Raw genomic sequence first — 17,476 nt, forward strand, 5'->3', positions numbered from 1 at the left:
AGGACAACGAGCAGAAATAAGCAGAGGCAAAATGACATAGCAGCGTGAAGTCAGGTTAAGGGGCTTGACTTACCCACAGACAACAGTAAAACCTGGCAGCTGGTGGATAAAGGGCCTAGTTCTTGATAAAACAATTAAAGGTGTCCCACGTGCCTGTAGTTCAGAGCACAACCCCAGAGGGACCATGAGTGGTAGTTGGGTTGAATCAAGTTACTGAAATGGAGTTATAATGTATTTTTACTTTTTTTAACTTTTATTTTTTAAAATTTTTTTATTTATAAAAAGGAAACACCGACAAAACCATAGGATAAGATGGGTACAACTTCGCACAATTCCCACCACCAGATCTCCGTATCCCATCCCCTCCCCTGACAGCTTTCCTATTCTTTATCCCTCTGGGAGCATGGACCCAGGGTCACTGTGGGATGCAGAAGGTGGAAGGTCTGGCTTCTGGAATTGCTTCCCCGCTGAACATGGGCGTTGACAGGTGGATCCGTACTCCCAGCCTGTCTCTCTCTTTCCCTAGCGAGGCAGGGCTCTGGGGAAGCTGAGCTCCAGGACACATTGGTGGGGTTGTCTGTCCAGGGAAGTCTGGTCGCATCCTGTGTTTTCAGTGCTTCAAATATTTCACAACTATCCTGCATCCACATTTTTCTACTAACACTTGTTTTCTTACATCTAAATAAGTGAACCTTGAAACCAGTATCTCCTTATCCAGTTAGGGCTCACCTGTCTTATAGTTCAAGGACTCTGGGTCTCTTCTAGGTTCTGAGCAGAAGGACAATCCAGAGTGTTCAAAGGAAGCTTCCCTTTTTCCACTCTGACCTTCGTTTTCTTCCCCTTCCTTCCTTCCTTCCTTCCTTCCTTCCTTCCTTCCTTCCTTCCTTCCTTCCTTCCTTCCTTCCTTCCTGATACCCCTAGGAAACGTTTGGACCCTGAACCATGGTTTCTGAAGCAGTGTCGGGAAAGAGAGGAGCAACTCTACGTGGTGACAGAGGCTGTGGAAGTCACCAATAGCCCCGTGCTGCACAGCAGTAAGAGTGTCAAGGGCCTGGGAAAATGTTCCAACACTTGGGATCCGCTTGCCAAGGTACAGAGCCATCCCGGAGTGGGCTGGGACACCACGGCACAGTCTGAGCAGCTTCAGTTCCTAGTCTAGACTTGTTTCTGAGGGGTCATAAGGGCCAGACCCCCTCAATTCCATTCTTCGTGCACTCAGGAATCATGAGAGTATATGCTAACTCATCTGTAGGGTTTTATGTATGAAATTATTGGACATTTCTAAAAATGGTATGTCGGAGAATCTAAAGGCCTGGGCAATGTTAATGCCTATTTTTTTTTATATGTGCAAGAAACAAGGGATTTCTGTGCGTGTAAGTCTGTGATGTTCCAAGTACTCTGACAGAAAGCTTTCTTTTAAAAATATTTTTATTTATTTATTATTGGGTAGAGATGGAGAGGAGAGGCGAGGCAAGGGGCATAGAGATAGACAGTGTTACTGTGATGACTTTATTGCCACCAGGGCTATTACTGGGGCTCAGTGCTGGTACTATGAATCCGCCACGCCCAGTGGCCATTTTTCCTTTATTTTATTTTATTTGGTAGGGCAGAGAAAGATTGAGAGGGGAGGAAGAGACAGAGAGGAGAAGAGAAAGACAGACATCGGCAACTATGCCTCACCACCTGTGAAGCTTCCTCTTTGCAGGTGGGAGTAGGAGGCGGGTCTCAGACCTTCCGTGTAGTGTCACATGCGCTCAGCCTAGAGCTTTCCCACCCGGCTCCATAAATGTATCATGTATAAGTACATTTTAAAAGTCCTTTAAAAAACAGTTCTTTTCACACCATTCTTTGCTTAAATAGCATCTGTTCATTTTTTTTCTCATTCAGACTTTTAAAGAAAAATTTAAAAAAATATTTATTTATTCCCTTTTGGTGCCCTTGTTGTTTTTCTGCTGTAGTTATTATTGTTGTTGTTACTGATGTTGTCGTTGGACAAGACAGAGAGAAATGGAGAGAGGAGGGGAAGACAGAGAGGGAGAGAGAAAGACAGACACCTGCAGACCTGCTTCACTGCCTGTGAAGCGACTCCCCCTGCAGGTGGGGAGCCGGGAGCTCGAACCGGGATCCTTGCGCCTGTCCTTGCATTTTGTGTCATGTGCGCAAGATTTAAAAATTTTATTTATTTATTTTTTTGCTGGACAGAGACAGAAATTGAGAGGGTAAAGAGAGATAGAGAAGCAGAGAGAAGGGTGGGGGTAGACAGCATAATGGTTATGCAAAGAGGCTCCAAAGTTCCACCTTCAGTCCCTCCTCACCATAAGCCAGAACTGAGCAGTGCTCTGATGAGAGAGAGAGAGAGAGAGACAGAGAGAGAAAAAGAGAGAGAGAGAGAGAAAGAGAGAGACTTGAGTGTCGTTCCACCAATCCTGAAACTTTCCCTGTGTAGGTGGGGACGGCGGCTTGAACCCAGGTCTTTGTGTATGAAAACGTGCACTTAACCAGTCTCAATACTGCTCAGGCCCTGTAGTCTCATATTTCTTTTAAAAAATTAATTAACTAATTAATTAATTAATTTTGTTTTTTATTTATAAAAAGGAAACACTGACAAAACCATAGGATAAGAGGGGTACAACGCCACACAATGCCCACCACCAGAACTCCGTATCCCACCCCCTCCCCTGATAGCTTTCCTATTCTCTATCCCTCTGTCTCATATATTTTTTTACAACTTCATTTAAAAAAAATATTTATTTATTTATCCCGTTTTGTTGTCCTTGTTTTATTATTGTTGTTGTTATTGTCATTGTTGTTGGATAGGACAGAGAGAAATGGAGAGAGGAGGGGAAGATAGAGAGGGGGAGAGAAAGACAGACACCTGCAGACCTGCTTCACCGTCTGTGAAATGACTTCCCTGCAGGTGGGGAGCCGGGGGCTCGAACCGGGATCCTTAACCAGTCCTTGTGCTTCGTGCTGCGTGTGCTTAACCCGCTGCGCTACCGCCTGACTCTCCTGTCTCACATTTCTATGGTTTGTGTTTCTGAGTCTGCTGTACTATGCATCACCTTGTTGAGAGTTCCATGTTCCTTGTTTCATTTTCTGTGGTACTCCTTTCAGTAGCTTTTGCAAGGCAGATCTGAGAATGGCTGACTCCTTTAGTTTTTGTATATTTGGCACTGTCTTAACTGCTTCTTCATATAGAAATGAGGGCCTTGCAGGGTAGCATATGCATGTCTGGAAATTGTCTTTTTTTTTTTTTTCTCATTTGTTTTGACCATTCTAGGTATCTTTTTCGGTTCCAGATAAACTTTGTAGTATTGTCTTAAAAAAAATGGGTGGGGCCTTGATGGAGATTGCATTAAGTCTATATATGGCTCTGGGTGATGTTAATTTGTTTAATCCATGAACATGGAACATCTTTCCACTTCTTTGAGTCTTTTACTATTTCCTTGAATAGTAACTCATAGTTTTCAGTTTGCAAGTCTTTCACTTCTTTTGGTTAGGGTTTACTCCTGGATGTTTGATTGTTTTATAAAATGAATGGGAGTGATTTCTGGAGTTTCTTCTTCAGACTTAATGTTTTTTTAAAAAACATTTATTTATTTACTCTCTTTTGTTGCCCTTGTTTTATTGTTGTCGTTGTTGGATAGGGCAGAGAGAAATGGAGAGAAGAGGGGAAGACAAAGGGGGGAAAGAAAGACAGACACCTGCAGACCTGCTTCACCGCCTGTGAAGTGACTCCCCTTCAGGTGGGGAGCCGGGGGCTTGAACCGGGAATCTTACGCTGGTCCTTGTGCTTTGCACCACGTGTGCTTAACCCAGACTTCGTGTTTACATAAAGGAGTGCCACTGACTTTTGTATGTTAATTTTGTAGCCTGACACCTTAGCCTGTTAATTCCCAGGAGCTTTCTGCTGGACTTTTTAGGTTTTTTTAAGTAAACTATCATATCATCTGCAAGGAGGTAGAGTTTGACTTACTCAAATCTGTATCCCTTTAATTCCTCGCTCCTGCCTGATTGCTATGGCAAGAACTTCCAACACTGTGTTGAACAGTAATGGTGATAGTGGGCAGCCCTGTCTAGAACCTGATCTGAGGGGGAATGAATGCTTTCAGTTTCTCACTGTTGAGTATGATGTTGGCTGTAGATTTCCTGTGTATGGAGTCTACTAGGTTGAGGAATTTCCCATCTAATCTTTTTTTTTTTTTTTTTTTTTTTTTAGTGATTTGATCGTGAAGGGGTGTTGGATTTTGTCAAAGACTTTCTCTGCATCTATTGAGATAATCATGTGGTTTTGGGTCTTGCTTTTATTGATGTGGTGGATCACGGTGATTGATTTCCGTGTATGAGCCAGCCTCGCGTCCCTGGGATAAACCCCACTCAGTTGTGATGAACGATCTTTTTAATATACTGCTATAGCTGGTTAATAGAATCTTGTTCAACACCTTAGCATTTATATTCATTAGTGGTACTGGCCTGTAGTTTTCTTTGTCGTATCCCTGTCTGCTCTGGGCATACCAGGGTGATGTCACCTTCATTGACTTCCCTCATGGAAGGGAGTGTTCCCGTGACTTCAGTATTTTGAAAGCGTCAAGTTCCTTTACTTAAGCCACTTGGTTCTTGAGTGATTCTGTGCATGCTCTTTCAATTTACTGAGCAGATTATTTTAATATGTATCTTTTATTTGTGATTAAAAGTAGGGTACAAAGTTGTAAGGTTACAGTGTATCATTCCACACCACATCCACCACCAAAGTTCTGTACTCCTCATCTTCCCCCTTCCAAAGGTTACCATCATACTTTTCACAAGGCTTAGAAACAGTTTGCTTTGGTTCAGATTGTATATATGACTCCTACTAGCAATGCTCTGTCTCTGCCTGAGTATTTCTTTCCTTCCCTCCTGTTTTTGCTATCTATGTGCAACCACCAACCTTCAGATAGTAATTTTATTTTATTTTATTTTTAATTTTCCAGAAGTCTCAAGCTGTGTTCTGAAGAAATTCATTAAGATACTTAGTTTTAACACTTATTTTCTGGGCAAGAGTCAACTTCCTGAGACTAGGTTGTACAGAAGCAAATAGAAATGTTTTAAGGAAAGATATATAAGTATCTCACACCACATTTGATTTATATAACTCATTCACAATAACTGCAGTATTTAACATGTTTTAAATAAGTAATAAATCAGATATTTATTCAACATCAGCTTTGCATTAGATACTGGAAGAAAAATTAATATATTCTGTACACAATATCTGATTCATGTGAATGTATCCTATTGATAATTAGTTCAGGAGGGGCCCAGTACTATACCCTAGACTATTTTATTCCAGACCAGTAGCAAAAAAGATGCTTAAACTGAAGAAAACATTATTCCAATCCTTTTTGATGTTCAACTTTAGATGTTGGTGTGTTTGCAGGATTCATCACTTTTTGAGAACAGGAGGGAAAAGCTGGGTTGTTTTATGCAAGGTGGTGGGCTGATTGTGTGTTCAGCCAGGCAGAAGTTTTGCTTTCTCATGAAATTTCTAAATTGATTTGACCTTTAATATCACAAGCAAGTGCTACTGTGTGAATTTGTTTCTCTCTGTAGGTTCAAGGCCAGGTAGAGTGTCTTAATATGGGAAAGGAGACATTGGTTTTACCACAAGGCACGGTGATGGCTTATCAGAGGAAGAAGCTGATTATCAAGAAGGATGGCTGGGGTAAGGGCGAGGTGAAGGAGGCAAAGGAGAAGGAGGTCTGTTTCTCCTGAGACACAAAATTACCACAATTCAACCCTGGTTACCTGTGTTGGGAGAGGAAGAGCAAACATTTCTCTGCTGATGGCCAATCTGTGCATATCCCTAGTCTGTCTCCAGCTTTCCAAAGTAGGGTAAGGGCAGAGCCCATCTTTGTCATATATCATGATAGGGATCAAACCAAAGACCTCATGCATGTGAGGCCCTACCCAATAGACCAACTTCCTGATGTTCTCCAAAATATTACAACTACAGATCAGCTGAAATACAGTGCTCAGAGATAAAGGGATGCTCTCACCTACCCCTTATTAATGCCCCTTTCCCTTAACACACACACACACACACACACACACACACACACACACACACACACACACACAGACACGCACAAACACACACTCATTATACTTTAAAAAAAAATTTACTTATAAAGTGGAAATATTGGCAAGACCATAGGATAAGAGGGGTACAGTTCCACCCAAGTCTCACCACCAGAGTTCCGTATCCCATCCCCTCCCTTGACAGCTTTCCTGTTCTTTATTACTTTGGGAGCATGGACCCAGGATCATTATGGGGTGTTTTAATTGCTTCTCTGATAAACATGGTCTTGGTGTTGGCAGGTGAGTCTGTACTCCCAGCCTGTCTCTATCTTTCCAGGCAGGTCGGTCCCTGGAGAGGTGAGGTTCCAGGACTCATTGGTGAGGTCCTCTGTCCAGAGAGGTCAGGATGGCATCATGGTAGCATCTGCAACTTGGTGTCTGAAAAAGCGTTAAGATATAAAACAGGCCACAGCTATGGACATCTAATCTTTGACAAAGGTGCCCAGACTATTAAATGGGGAAAGGATAATCTCTTCAACAAATGGTGTTTGAAAAAATGGGTTGAAACGTGCAGAAGAATGAAACTGAACCACTATATTCACCACCAACAAAAGTAAATTCCAAGTGGATCAAGGACTTGGGTGTTAGACCAGAAACTATCAAATACTTAGAGGAAAATATTGATGGAACACTTTTCTGTATAAATTTTAAAGACATTTTCAATGAAATGAATCCATTTACAAAGAAGACTAAAACAAAAATAAACCAATGGGACTACATCAAATTAAAAAGCTTCTGCACAAGAGAGTCAGGCGGTAGTGCAGTGAGTTAAGTGTAGGTGGCACAAAGTGCAAGGATCAGCGCAAGGATCTCAGTTTGAACCCCCAGCTCCCTACCTGCAGGGGACTTGCTTCACAAGTGGTGAAGCAGATCTGCAAGTGTCTATCTTACTTTCCCCCTCTCTGTCTTCCCCTCTTCTCTCCATTTCTCTCTGTCTTATCAACAATGATGACATTAATAACTACAACAGTAAAACAACAAGGGCAACAAAAGGGAATAAATAAATATTAAAAAATAAAAAATGAACAAATAAAAAATTTTAAAAAGAATATAGATTCATGGAAAATAAAAAAATGCTTCTGCACAGCAAAAGAAACCACCAAAACAAAAGATCATCCAAACAAAAAGACCCCTTATATAATGGGAGAAGATCTTTACATGCCATACACCAGATAATAACCAAAATATATAAAGCGCTCACCAAACTCAACAACAAGAAAGCAAATGATCCCATCCAAAAATGCGGACAGGATATGAACAGAATATTCACCACAGAAGAGACTCTAAAGGCCTACAAACATATGAAGACATGCTCCAAGTCATTGATTGTTAGAGAAATGCAAATAAAGACAACAGTGAGATACCATTTTATTCCTGTGAGAATGCCATACATCAGAAATGGACAGTCATAAGTGGTCTGTGGGCTGCTTATTTATACAACTTAGGCAGAAGAAAGAAGAGAAGGCAACTTAGCAGAAGCCATTGCAGTGAACACTGAGCTTTCATGAACAAATTCAATTGTTGTGGCAAACAAGAATGAAACAATAATGTACAGGAAATTTCAATAATCTGGGATATCTCAACCCAATGATTCAACAGCAAACAAAACTTCCTCTGTCAGTCATCTTATATATAAAATGGAAGTGAGACCTCTCCAGAATACCTGGCGTTAAATATCTGGTAATATAACAGACAAAGCCAGTTTCACTCTCTTGAGCTCTCCTTATCATTGATCTAATCACAAGTTCATGTATCTACCATGCCAAATATCCCTTCCCAAGTGTCTCACTCCAGTTATTTCTCCTCTCATATCTTTCCTTCAAAATTTATTTCCTTAAATAATTGTTTACTCTCTGTCTTCACTTTCTCCCTGGCATTCATACCTCTATCCTCTCAAGTCTGTCCTTCCGCAACTTGGCTCCATGTAAGTTACCAACAAACATAAACTTGATGATTCTTTGTTTGGAAATATTGTCTCTATAGATACTGTGATCAGTGTGGTTTGCTTCTAAATATTGATTTTTCTTTCTTTAAGTTTTTTTTTCTGCCAAGTTTATTGCTTACTTCTGGGACTCAGTGTCTTCATGATGACCCTTTCTCTCACCATCTATTATAAAAAATAAATAAAATAAAAATGGCTGCTTAGAATAGTAGGGTCATCATATTTCAGGCAGGCATTTTTATTTTATTTATTTTTTATAATAGATGGTGAGAGAAAGAGGGTGAGGGGAGAGAGAGAGAGAGATAAGACATTTGCAGTGCATTGCTTGTGAAGGTTCTTCCTTACAGTGGCAACTGGGGACTTGAACCTGGGTCCTTGAGCATGGTAATTAATGCACTCAACCAGGTGAGCTACTATACAATTCAAACGCTTTCTTTCTTTCTTTCTTTCTTTCTTTCTTTCTTTCTTTCTTTCTTTCTTTCTTCCTTCCTTTTTGGGATAATTCCAATTCTATCCATTTAATGGGCTATTATTTTTGTAAAACACATTGGCTTGGGTATTAGGCAAGTTTCAGATCTTTCAATATTTCTCTCTGTGAATTAAGAAGGGACCTAAGAAGATGGCAGGATGGGAAGTAGAATGAGGGAAGAGAACCCAGGAGAATGAGAGAAAATGCAACAGAAAGGAAGTTACACAGAAAGAAGTATGAGGAAGTAGACTTGACTTCGCTTAAAAGGATAGCGTTCAGAGTGGATAATATATACAAGAGTAGTTTATTTAAATGAAGATTATAAATCCTTCTTCAGAAAGTCTGATTCAGAAGATTACAATGAGTTCAGGGAATCTGCGTTCTAACAAGGCTCTCAGGAAGCTGCTAGGGTCTGCTGAGAAGTGAGGATACCTCGTTAAAGGAGGAAGACTGGGACTGCAGATGTGTTGATGGGAGGGAGCTCAACAGGAAAAATTAACCTGGTTTCTTTCTCATCCAGATATTCTTCTCATCACAGATGATGATGATAAGCAGAAAACCTTTCAAGATGGTGAGTTCCAGAGCTGGGCTGGGCAGGCTTTGTCTTGCTCTCAGGGCTTGTAGAGACCTTGCTGGGCTAGCGTGGGGGTGCCTCTTCGTGGGCACGTACTCTCTGGGTTGGAGACAATGTGACTGGAGCTAGCCTGGGCTGCTACTCACTCAGCGACATGAGAGAGATGACTCATTAATAGAGCTCGTGATGGCGAGGAGATTCAATTCTTTATTGATCAGGGAGCCCAGGCTTTTAAAAGTTGGACCCAGAAGTGGCAAGTTGGAAATGGAAATGGCTTGACATGGTTGGAAAGGGGCGGAGAAAGGCAAATGGTGTCTGGGAAAGGTAACCTCCTTAGCAACTGTTGCGAGGGTTTTAACTGGTAGGATAAATAATAATACCCTGTAGACAGGGAGGGTCTTGAGGGTAGAAAGAAGATAGATCAGAGGAATGGAATGGGTGGGGATCTTTCAGGCAAAACAATGTTTATGTAGATAACAAGGAAGCAGGCCATAGTATCAGGAATTCAGGGTGCTTTGTGAGACAGGGAGTCTGATAAGACGAGGCAAACCTTGGGAGGTTTTGTCGCTCCTTGCTTGACCCCAGCAGAGGGAGAGAGACTGACAGGCTGGATGTCCCCTCAAGTCAAGCCCTGCCAAGCTCAAACACATCCTCACAATTTACCAACAAGACATGGCTCCTTTTGGATCTCCATGAAAACTCTGCGGACTACAGAAGTACAGGGTAATCTCCCCATTTCCCCTTTAAGCCTTTACTCTTGACTATCATCCTTTCCTTTGACTCTGACCCTAAGCCCTGGGGTCACAGACGGACCAGTTTCTCTCCTTTGAATGGTGAGATAGTTATTTGTGTCTAGGAGCTTAGGGGTTGGATATGTTTCATTGTTTTCCTGTACTCACCAGTTCTTTATTTTGCATTTACAGATCAGCTTACATTGAGTTATGGTAAGAAACACAATATAAGGTGGGACTTGAGGCTTTCCAAAGATTGGATTGAGGTGATGTTTCTGTGGAGTTGGTGAACTTTTATCTTTGTTTCATCCTGGAGTATCAGCATGACTCCTAGGTGTGCAGCGTCTGAAAGCACTGGAGATGTGTCCCCAGTGTGCAGGTTGTGATCTACAAGGCACACAAGTGTAGCCAAAATATGTCTTATTTCATTTTTTAAAATTTATTATTGGGTAGGAACACAGAGAAATTGAGATGGGAGGGAGAAATAGAGAGGGAGAGAGGCAGAGAGACACTTGTAGCCCTGCTTCACCCTCATGAAGCTTTCCCCCCTGCAGGTGGGGACTAGGGGATTGAACCCGGGTCCTTGTGCACTGTAGTGTGTGCCCTTAACCAGGTGCGCCAACATATATGTCTGTATTGGTGTGAACAGGAAGGCAAGACCTAAGTAATCACTTGAAAACTCTGAGACATCCAGTGAGCATTACATCAAAATAGCAGCAAAAACCAGTGTAAGTTGAAGACTTTCAAAACTGGCAAAAGCAGGGGAGTCAGGCAGTAGCTCAGTGGGTTAAGTGCATGTGGTGCAAAGCGCAATGACTGGTTTAAGGATTCCGGTTCGAGGCCCCGGCTCCCCACCAACAGGGAAGTTGCTTCACAGGCAGTGAAGCAGGTCTGCAGGTGTCTGTCTTTATCTCCCCCTTTCTGACTTCCCCTCCTCTCTCCATTTCTTTCTGTCCTATCCAACAACAATGATATCAACAACAATGACATCAATGACAACAACAATAACTACAACAAAGGCAATAAAAGGGAATAAATAAATAAATATTTAAAAAACTGGCAAAAGCAAACAAACAAGCCGTGTTTGCTGCTATCTGTGTGGACGGATCACAGAGAAGCCTGGGCAGAAGGCTGTGTGTGTGTCTGCCCTCCTGAGTGGACATCACCAGTGGTCAGATCCTTCTAGCCCTCCTCTCCTCGTAATAAGGTCATGGTGCTGTGTGTGCATGGCCCCTAGGGTTTGACATCAACTATGAGAAAGGGAGCCTCTCAAAATCCTCATACTGTGTTTCTGTAATCTTGAAACAACAAAAGTCAAGTTGAATGATAAAGAAATATAAGGTGAGGATGGAGGTGCGAAGATGGTATTGGAAGGCGAGGTGATATAGGAGAGGTGAAGCTGGGAGGGGAACCACGCACAGACAATGAGCCAGCACTTCTGCTTCTCATTCCAGGGATGCAGCATGTCATAGTGGCTGGTAAGTGGCATTTCTGTTCATTTGGTTTCTTGTTTGGGTTTTTGCTGTGAAGGTAGAAGCTGATTGTTCCACCATGTCACACAACTGCAAGCCTGCCCAGTTCATTTTGCTGCCACTCCATGATGCTTTGGAGTCCGAGTCCCTTGGCCAAAGCCAGGAACGGAGCAAGGAAAGGTGGCTGGGGGCACTGAAGGCAGAAGGCCTGAGAAGCTTCTGTTCTGTGGGGAATTTAACGTCTTTTTAGGTGCTTCCAAGTATACATCGGATGGCATGGGTTGCTAGCCCACTCGCATCTGGTGAGCAGAGACACTGGCTTTGTCACTGTCTTATTGCCTGTAGGGCCTGTGTCTGGTTGCTGGGACCTGAGCTGGGTTTGCGGTGGTGACAGAATGGACTGGGAAGGGGCAGGAAAAGAGTCAAAAGGAGGGAAGAGGTGGTAGTAAGGGCAGAGTCGTCTAAAATGTCGCAACATCAAAACTGAGAATGAGGAAAAACTTGATGGCTGTGATTATCTTTTCAGGAGGGAAAGAGGAAGCCTTTGGAAATAGTAAGTATTCATTTAGAAGGAGCCTTGTGTTCTGGGTGGGAAACTGCTGGACTGTGAGACTTAAACAAAGGGTGAATGTAATTGGAAAACAGAACTCTGTAAGTGTCCAGCTTGGTCAGCCTCACTTTATCTGTCCGTTGTTTCACTCCATCATTCTTTCACATATGAACAGACATTTTATTGAGGACTTATTGGGGAATAGGTAAAAAGTCCTAGATAAGCTATGTGACCGTAATATTATTTTTGTTTACTGGGAAATGGAAGAGAACAAAATAGACACACTGCTTCTTTTTAAAATCTTATTTATTATTATTTATTGCATCAGGGTTATTGCTGAGGCTTGGTGTCTCCAGTGTGAAGCTACCACACATGACAGCCATTTTTCTTCCTTTTTCTATTTCCTTTTTGTTATGTAGGGCAAAGATAAGTTGAGGGGGAGGTGAACATAGAGAGGGAGAGAGGAGAGGACACCTGCAGATCTGATTCACTGCTGATGAAGTGTCCCCTCTGCAAGTGGAGAGCAGGGGCTTGAACCTGGGTCATCTGTACTGAGCCAGGTGTGCCATCGCCCAGCCCTGAAAGCCCTTTCAAGCTTCCTTTGAGTGCCGTCACACATTCTCAGCAGGCCCCTTTGAGGTCACTGAAATCTCATGGGAGAGGGGGCCCTTAATACCACGTGTTAGTTGAGTCTATGTGGATGTAGATGACACAGCACAAGTATCTGAGAAGAGACCGTCATGTGTGCGCCATATACGATTCAAAGCACTTCACACAGAGAGCCCAGCAAGTCCTCACGGCCTGTTCCATTTAACAGATGCACAAAGTGAGCCTCACACACCTACGTGTCTAATAACTAGAGCCCACAGCTGTAATTCAATGATTTCAGATATGTCTCTGGTCATTTTATTCTGCTAGTAACACAGTTTTAGAGTTTCTTTTTTTTTTTTAAATATTTTATTTTATTTATTTATTCCCTCCTTGTTTTATTGTTGTAATTATTATTGTTGTTGTCGTTGTTGTTGGATAGAACAGAGAGAAATGGAGAGAGGAGGGGAAGACAGGGGGAGAGAAAGATAGACACCTGCAGACCTGCTTCACCGCCTGTGAAGCGACTCCCCTGCAGGTGGGGAGCCGGGGTTCGAACCGGGATCCTTATGCCGGTCCTTGTGCTTTGCGCCACCTGCGCTTAACCCGCTGCGCTACAGCCCGACTCCCAGTTTTAGAGTTTCTATTTAATCTCCATCCTACCTCTCTCCTCATTTTAAAAATATACTTTTATTTATTACTGGATAGAGACAGAGAGAAACTGAGAGGGGAGGGGGAGTTGGAGAGGGAGAGAGACATCTGCAGCCCTGCTTCATCTCTCGTGATGCTCTTCCCCTGCAGGTGGGGGCCAGGGGCTTGAACCTAGGGCCTTGTGCACTGTAGTGTGAGCGTTTAATCAGGTGTGCCACCGCCGGGCCCCCTTTCTCCTCATTTCAGCTAGGTTGTCTATACCTACTTCTCTAGAGCTGTTTCGCCATTTGCAGATGGACTTTGGTTATCAGCTGAAAGGAATTAGAAGTGCCTAGCTTATGCTGACGGGGAAGTGGTTATTATTACAGGGATGTTCTAATGCATAAATGCTCCTATTTGTGGTGTTGTTAACATTGACTCCTGACTGCAGATTTCCAGTGCCTACAAAAAGAGGTTGCTCGTGAGATGGAAACACTGGCACAGTTGTCAAAGGATGTTCAGGGTGTTATATTCAATGATATTCTGGCTGTGCGTGGGAGTTGAGAAGCTCTACAGGACCTCATGGACAAGGTGAGGACACGCCACGGCTTTCTGGGACTGATGAAACCTATAAAGCTGATGGAGTTAGGAGATACACAGACCCAGATCTATAGAGAAGGAGGAGAAGAGACGCTATCAGCAGAATGAAGAATGTGAGACTGAGGATCTTACCCAGGCACCACGAACAGTGGTCAGGGGTTCAGCTTTCTATCCTGAGGCTGTTGGGAATCTTTTGCGGGCAATTAGAAAGCTTCAGTGCCTGCTCTTCATTTGACCACTTATAGAGAAAGATGACACAGGCAGAATTAATGCTGTACACCATTAATAGTACAAATATTGTTAGTACCAAATGTCACTATTCTTCCATAGCTGGAAGAGTACCCGGTGGGCAATTTGGATGGTCCTGGTCGCGACATTCTAAATGAGATACAAAAGGCAGCAAGTCATGGAAGAAGTCTAATGGCCAGTCTAAATGTCTGCATCCTTTACATCCTTGGAGCCATGATGGGTAAGGGTGATTGGGGTATGCTTTGGCTTCCAGACTTCTTGACAAAGAGGCGTTAGGTGTCATATATGCCAGGCTTTTCAAACACAGAGCTTTTGGTCTTCACGCTTGCTGCTAAGGGTTTCACTTTGATAAACTAGCTATGTGGCACAGAGACAGAGGTCTTGAAATAACAGTCGAAGTTCATCTGGCATATCTTTGGAGCTTCTAGCTGTCAGCCTCCGAATCTTACCCTCTGGCTCACAGCTTATAGTGCCTTGAAGACCATCTCAAAGACACCAAGGAGGATGTCCTATGACATGAAACTTGATATCAAGTCCAAAAGCTTTTATCTGCTTCCTGATTTCTTTTCTTATAGATTCATTTAATTTACAGGGGAGAAAAGAAAATATATTCATTATTATTTCTTTATTTTTATGTAATACATAATGATGGTAATTGCTCTGGTAAACATTTGTTAGTGATTTAATGATGATTAACAAGATTGTAGAGTAACAGGGGTACAGTTCCACACAGTTCCCACCACCAGAGTTCTGTGTTCCATCCCCTCCTATTCTTTATCCCTTTGGGAGTCTGGACCAATATTCTTTATGGGGTGCATAAGATGGGAGTTCTGGCTTCTGTAATTGTTTCTTTGCTGAGCATGGATGTTGGCAGGTGGATCCATACACCCAGCCTATTTCCTTTTTAAAAAATTTTATTTATTTACTTATTTACTTTTCTCTCCAGAGTTACTGCTGGGGCTTGGTGCCTGAACTATGAATCCACTGCTCCTGGAGGCCATTTTTTCCCATTTTGTTGTCCTCGTTGTTGTCATTATTTTTGCCACTGATGTTGTTGTTGTTGGATAGGACAGAGAGAAATCAAGGGAGGAGGGAAGACAGAGAGGGGGAGAGAAAGATAAACACCTGCAGAACCTGCTTCGCTGCTTGTGAAGAGACTCCCCCCTGCCCTTGCAGGTGGGGAGCTGGGGGCTCAAACCAGGATCCTTACACTGGTCCTTGTGTTTTGCACCACGTGCGCTTAGCCCACTGCGCTACCGCCCGACCCCCAATACCCAGCCTATTTCTCTCTTTCTCTAGTGGGGCAGGGTTCTGGAAAACTGGGGTTCCAGGATACACTGCTGAGGTTGTCTGCCCAGGGAAGTCATGTTGGCATCATGGTAGTGCAACTAGGTGGCTGAAAGGCAGTAATATTATTTCTTTCTTGTCTCCCTTGTCCCCAGTTCTAACTGACACTCAACATGACCTGCTGGTTCAGTCCATGAAGAAGAAGATCCTGCCGCATCAGCGGGAGCTGGTGAGGAACATTTATCCAGGGACTACCATTCTGGGAGGGGAGTGAGATTATCTGATACAAGAACGAATTTGGGAATACAGAGATGATGCAGCTTTCTTCTCAGACCAAAGATCTTTTCCTGGTATGGTCACTGGGAAATGCCCAGATCATGCTCCAGTGGAGAGCAGCAGGTTTGAATCTACCTTCTCAGTGTTGTGATTTCTACAATGACCCCGCAGAGTGCATACATACCTAACACACCCACATGGGAAAACAGATCTGGGGAGCTCGGGGGATCCCAGTAACAGCCCTACTTTACATACATGGCTTTCACGTGGAAATTGTCGTATCTTCATATGTAAATATAAACATATATCTACAGAGATGGACATTCTGCACAAATATACACATACACCTGTAATTCCAAAAACCTAACCACTATTCTACAAGATCAACCCTAGAATCTCCCTTTGGTGGCAGAGGAAGAAGCGCTCAGTGATCTCTGATAATGTTGCTGAGGTCAGCCGCGTCCCAGGGCACGACTCAGCTAGGGCGGCCATTCTCCTTGACTTCATCGTCTGCCTCTCCCATTAGGCAGCACTCCTGCAGGGCCTTTTGAAAGAAGTGTCTCTTCACATTTCCAAAGACTGCACTAAAGCATCTCACACTGTTTCTTCTAGGTCAGGAGCATCCTGGAGCCCAACTTCAACCACGCTGATAGCGTCTCCTTTGCCTTTAGACCCGAGCTCCTTGCCGCAGTGCAGGGCGAGAGTCTGACCATTACTTACGGGCTGCTAGAGGAGTGTGGCCTGGATATAGAGCCCAATAGCCCCAGATCAGTGTGGGTTCCGGAGGCCAAGGAGTCCCTGTGTGCTCTGTATGGGTGTCTTTCAATACTGCAGCAGCTGGCTGAGGCCTGAACGGTGTGTGTGTGTGTGTGTGTGTGTGTGTGTGTGTGTGTGTGTGTGTGTGTGTGTGATGGGGGGGTGGGAGGAGCAAGGGAGAAATCAGTCCTGCCCACCTTGTCTCCGCCTGTCTATATTGCGTGTGTCCTGGAGGGCATGGGGCATCCAGAGGAAGTAGGTTTCTGTCTCTCTGACTTTCAGGGAGTGAACAAGGACTGAAAAAATGTTCTGCATGATCAGAAAATTCTTATCTTACACAACTTTAAAAAATTTTTTTCTTTATTGGGGAATTAATGTTTTACATTCTACAGTAAATACAATAGCTTGTACATGCATAACATTTCTCATTTTTCCATATAACAATACAACCCCCACTAGGTCCTCTGAAGGACCTGTATTCCCCCCCCCCAACCCCAGAGTCATTTACTTTGGTGCAATACACCCATTCCATCTTACACAACTTTTGAGCATCTCTCCAACTCATGAACCAGTGTCCTATAGATAGTACAGAGGACTTCATTGTTTGTGAATCTGACACAAAGACAATGTAAAGCAATATTGAGCTAGTCAAAATACGCATTATCGATCATTCTGAGGGACGTATACACAGCTCTGCGTCAAGTTAAACACCAGTAAGTTCAAAATGCATAAAAATAAGATGGATTGATGAGATGGTGGAATGACAGATAAATGACTAAGGAAATGTGGGAGAACATTAAATGTTCTTAACTGGGTAACTGGGCGTGAGCTATATGAGAATTTACTTTTATTCTCGATATATTTTGTTAACCTAAAATTATTTAAATAAAATCTTCCCATAACCCATGTCTGTTTAAATGTGTATAGACGCACATGCCCATGAATATGCACGAATGGGCTGTTCTCTACCTTCCGGGAAGGCTCGCTTTTGGGGTGTCTCTCTCCTTCTCTGGCAGGGTGTTTCCCAGGGGAAAGGTAACGGGCTGGTTCTTTCTCACTCACAACAGGGGTGACACGAAGTAAAAGACACCAGGGGACTCTTAGCGTGAATCTAGAATCTGAGTCCTTTGAATCCCAGAATCCTAGAGTCCGTTTATTAGCAAAATTGACATGAGTTAAACAGAAAAACAATGGAGGTAATTATTGTTGCAATATGACAGAAATTACAGGTTTCT

At 43.0% G+C, this 17,476-nt stretch overlaps 1 protein-coding gene across 1 annotated transcript in view; it reads left to right on the forward strand.

Annotated features, from left to right (window-relative positions):
- Window positions 1-17,147, forward strand: part of GSDMC (gasdermin C) — a 33,206-nt gene extending 16,059 nt beyond the window's left edge. Inside the window, 8 exon segments of the mRNA XM_060202393.1 lie at window positions 922-1,090; window positions 5,590-5,701; window positions 9,049-9,099; window positions 9,688-9,860; window positions 13,518-13,664; window positions 14,004-14,142; window positions 15,365-15,438; window positions 16,098-17,147. Of these exon segments, the coding sequence (XP_060058376.1) occupies window positions 922-1,090; window positions 5,590-5,701; window positions 9,049-9,099; window positions 9,688-9,860; window positions 13,518-13,664; window positions 14,004-14,142; window positions 15,365-15,438; window positions 16,098-16,337 (1,105 nt within the window). The 3' untranslated portion in view covers window positions 16,338-17,147.
- Window positions 17,148-17,476: the final 329 nt, after the last annotated feature.

Source organism: Erinaceus europaeus, chromosome 1, assembly GCF_950295315.1.
Source record: "Erinaceus europaeus chromosome 1, mEriEur2.1, whole genome shotgun sequence".
Lineage (NCBI taxonomy): Eukaryota > Metazoa > Chordata > Mammalia > Eulipotyphla > Erinaceidae > Erinaceus > Erinaceus europaeus.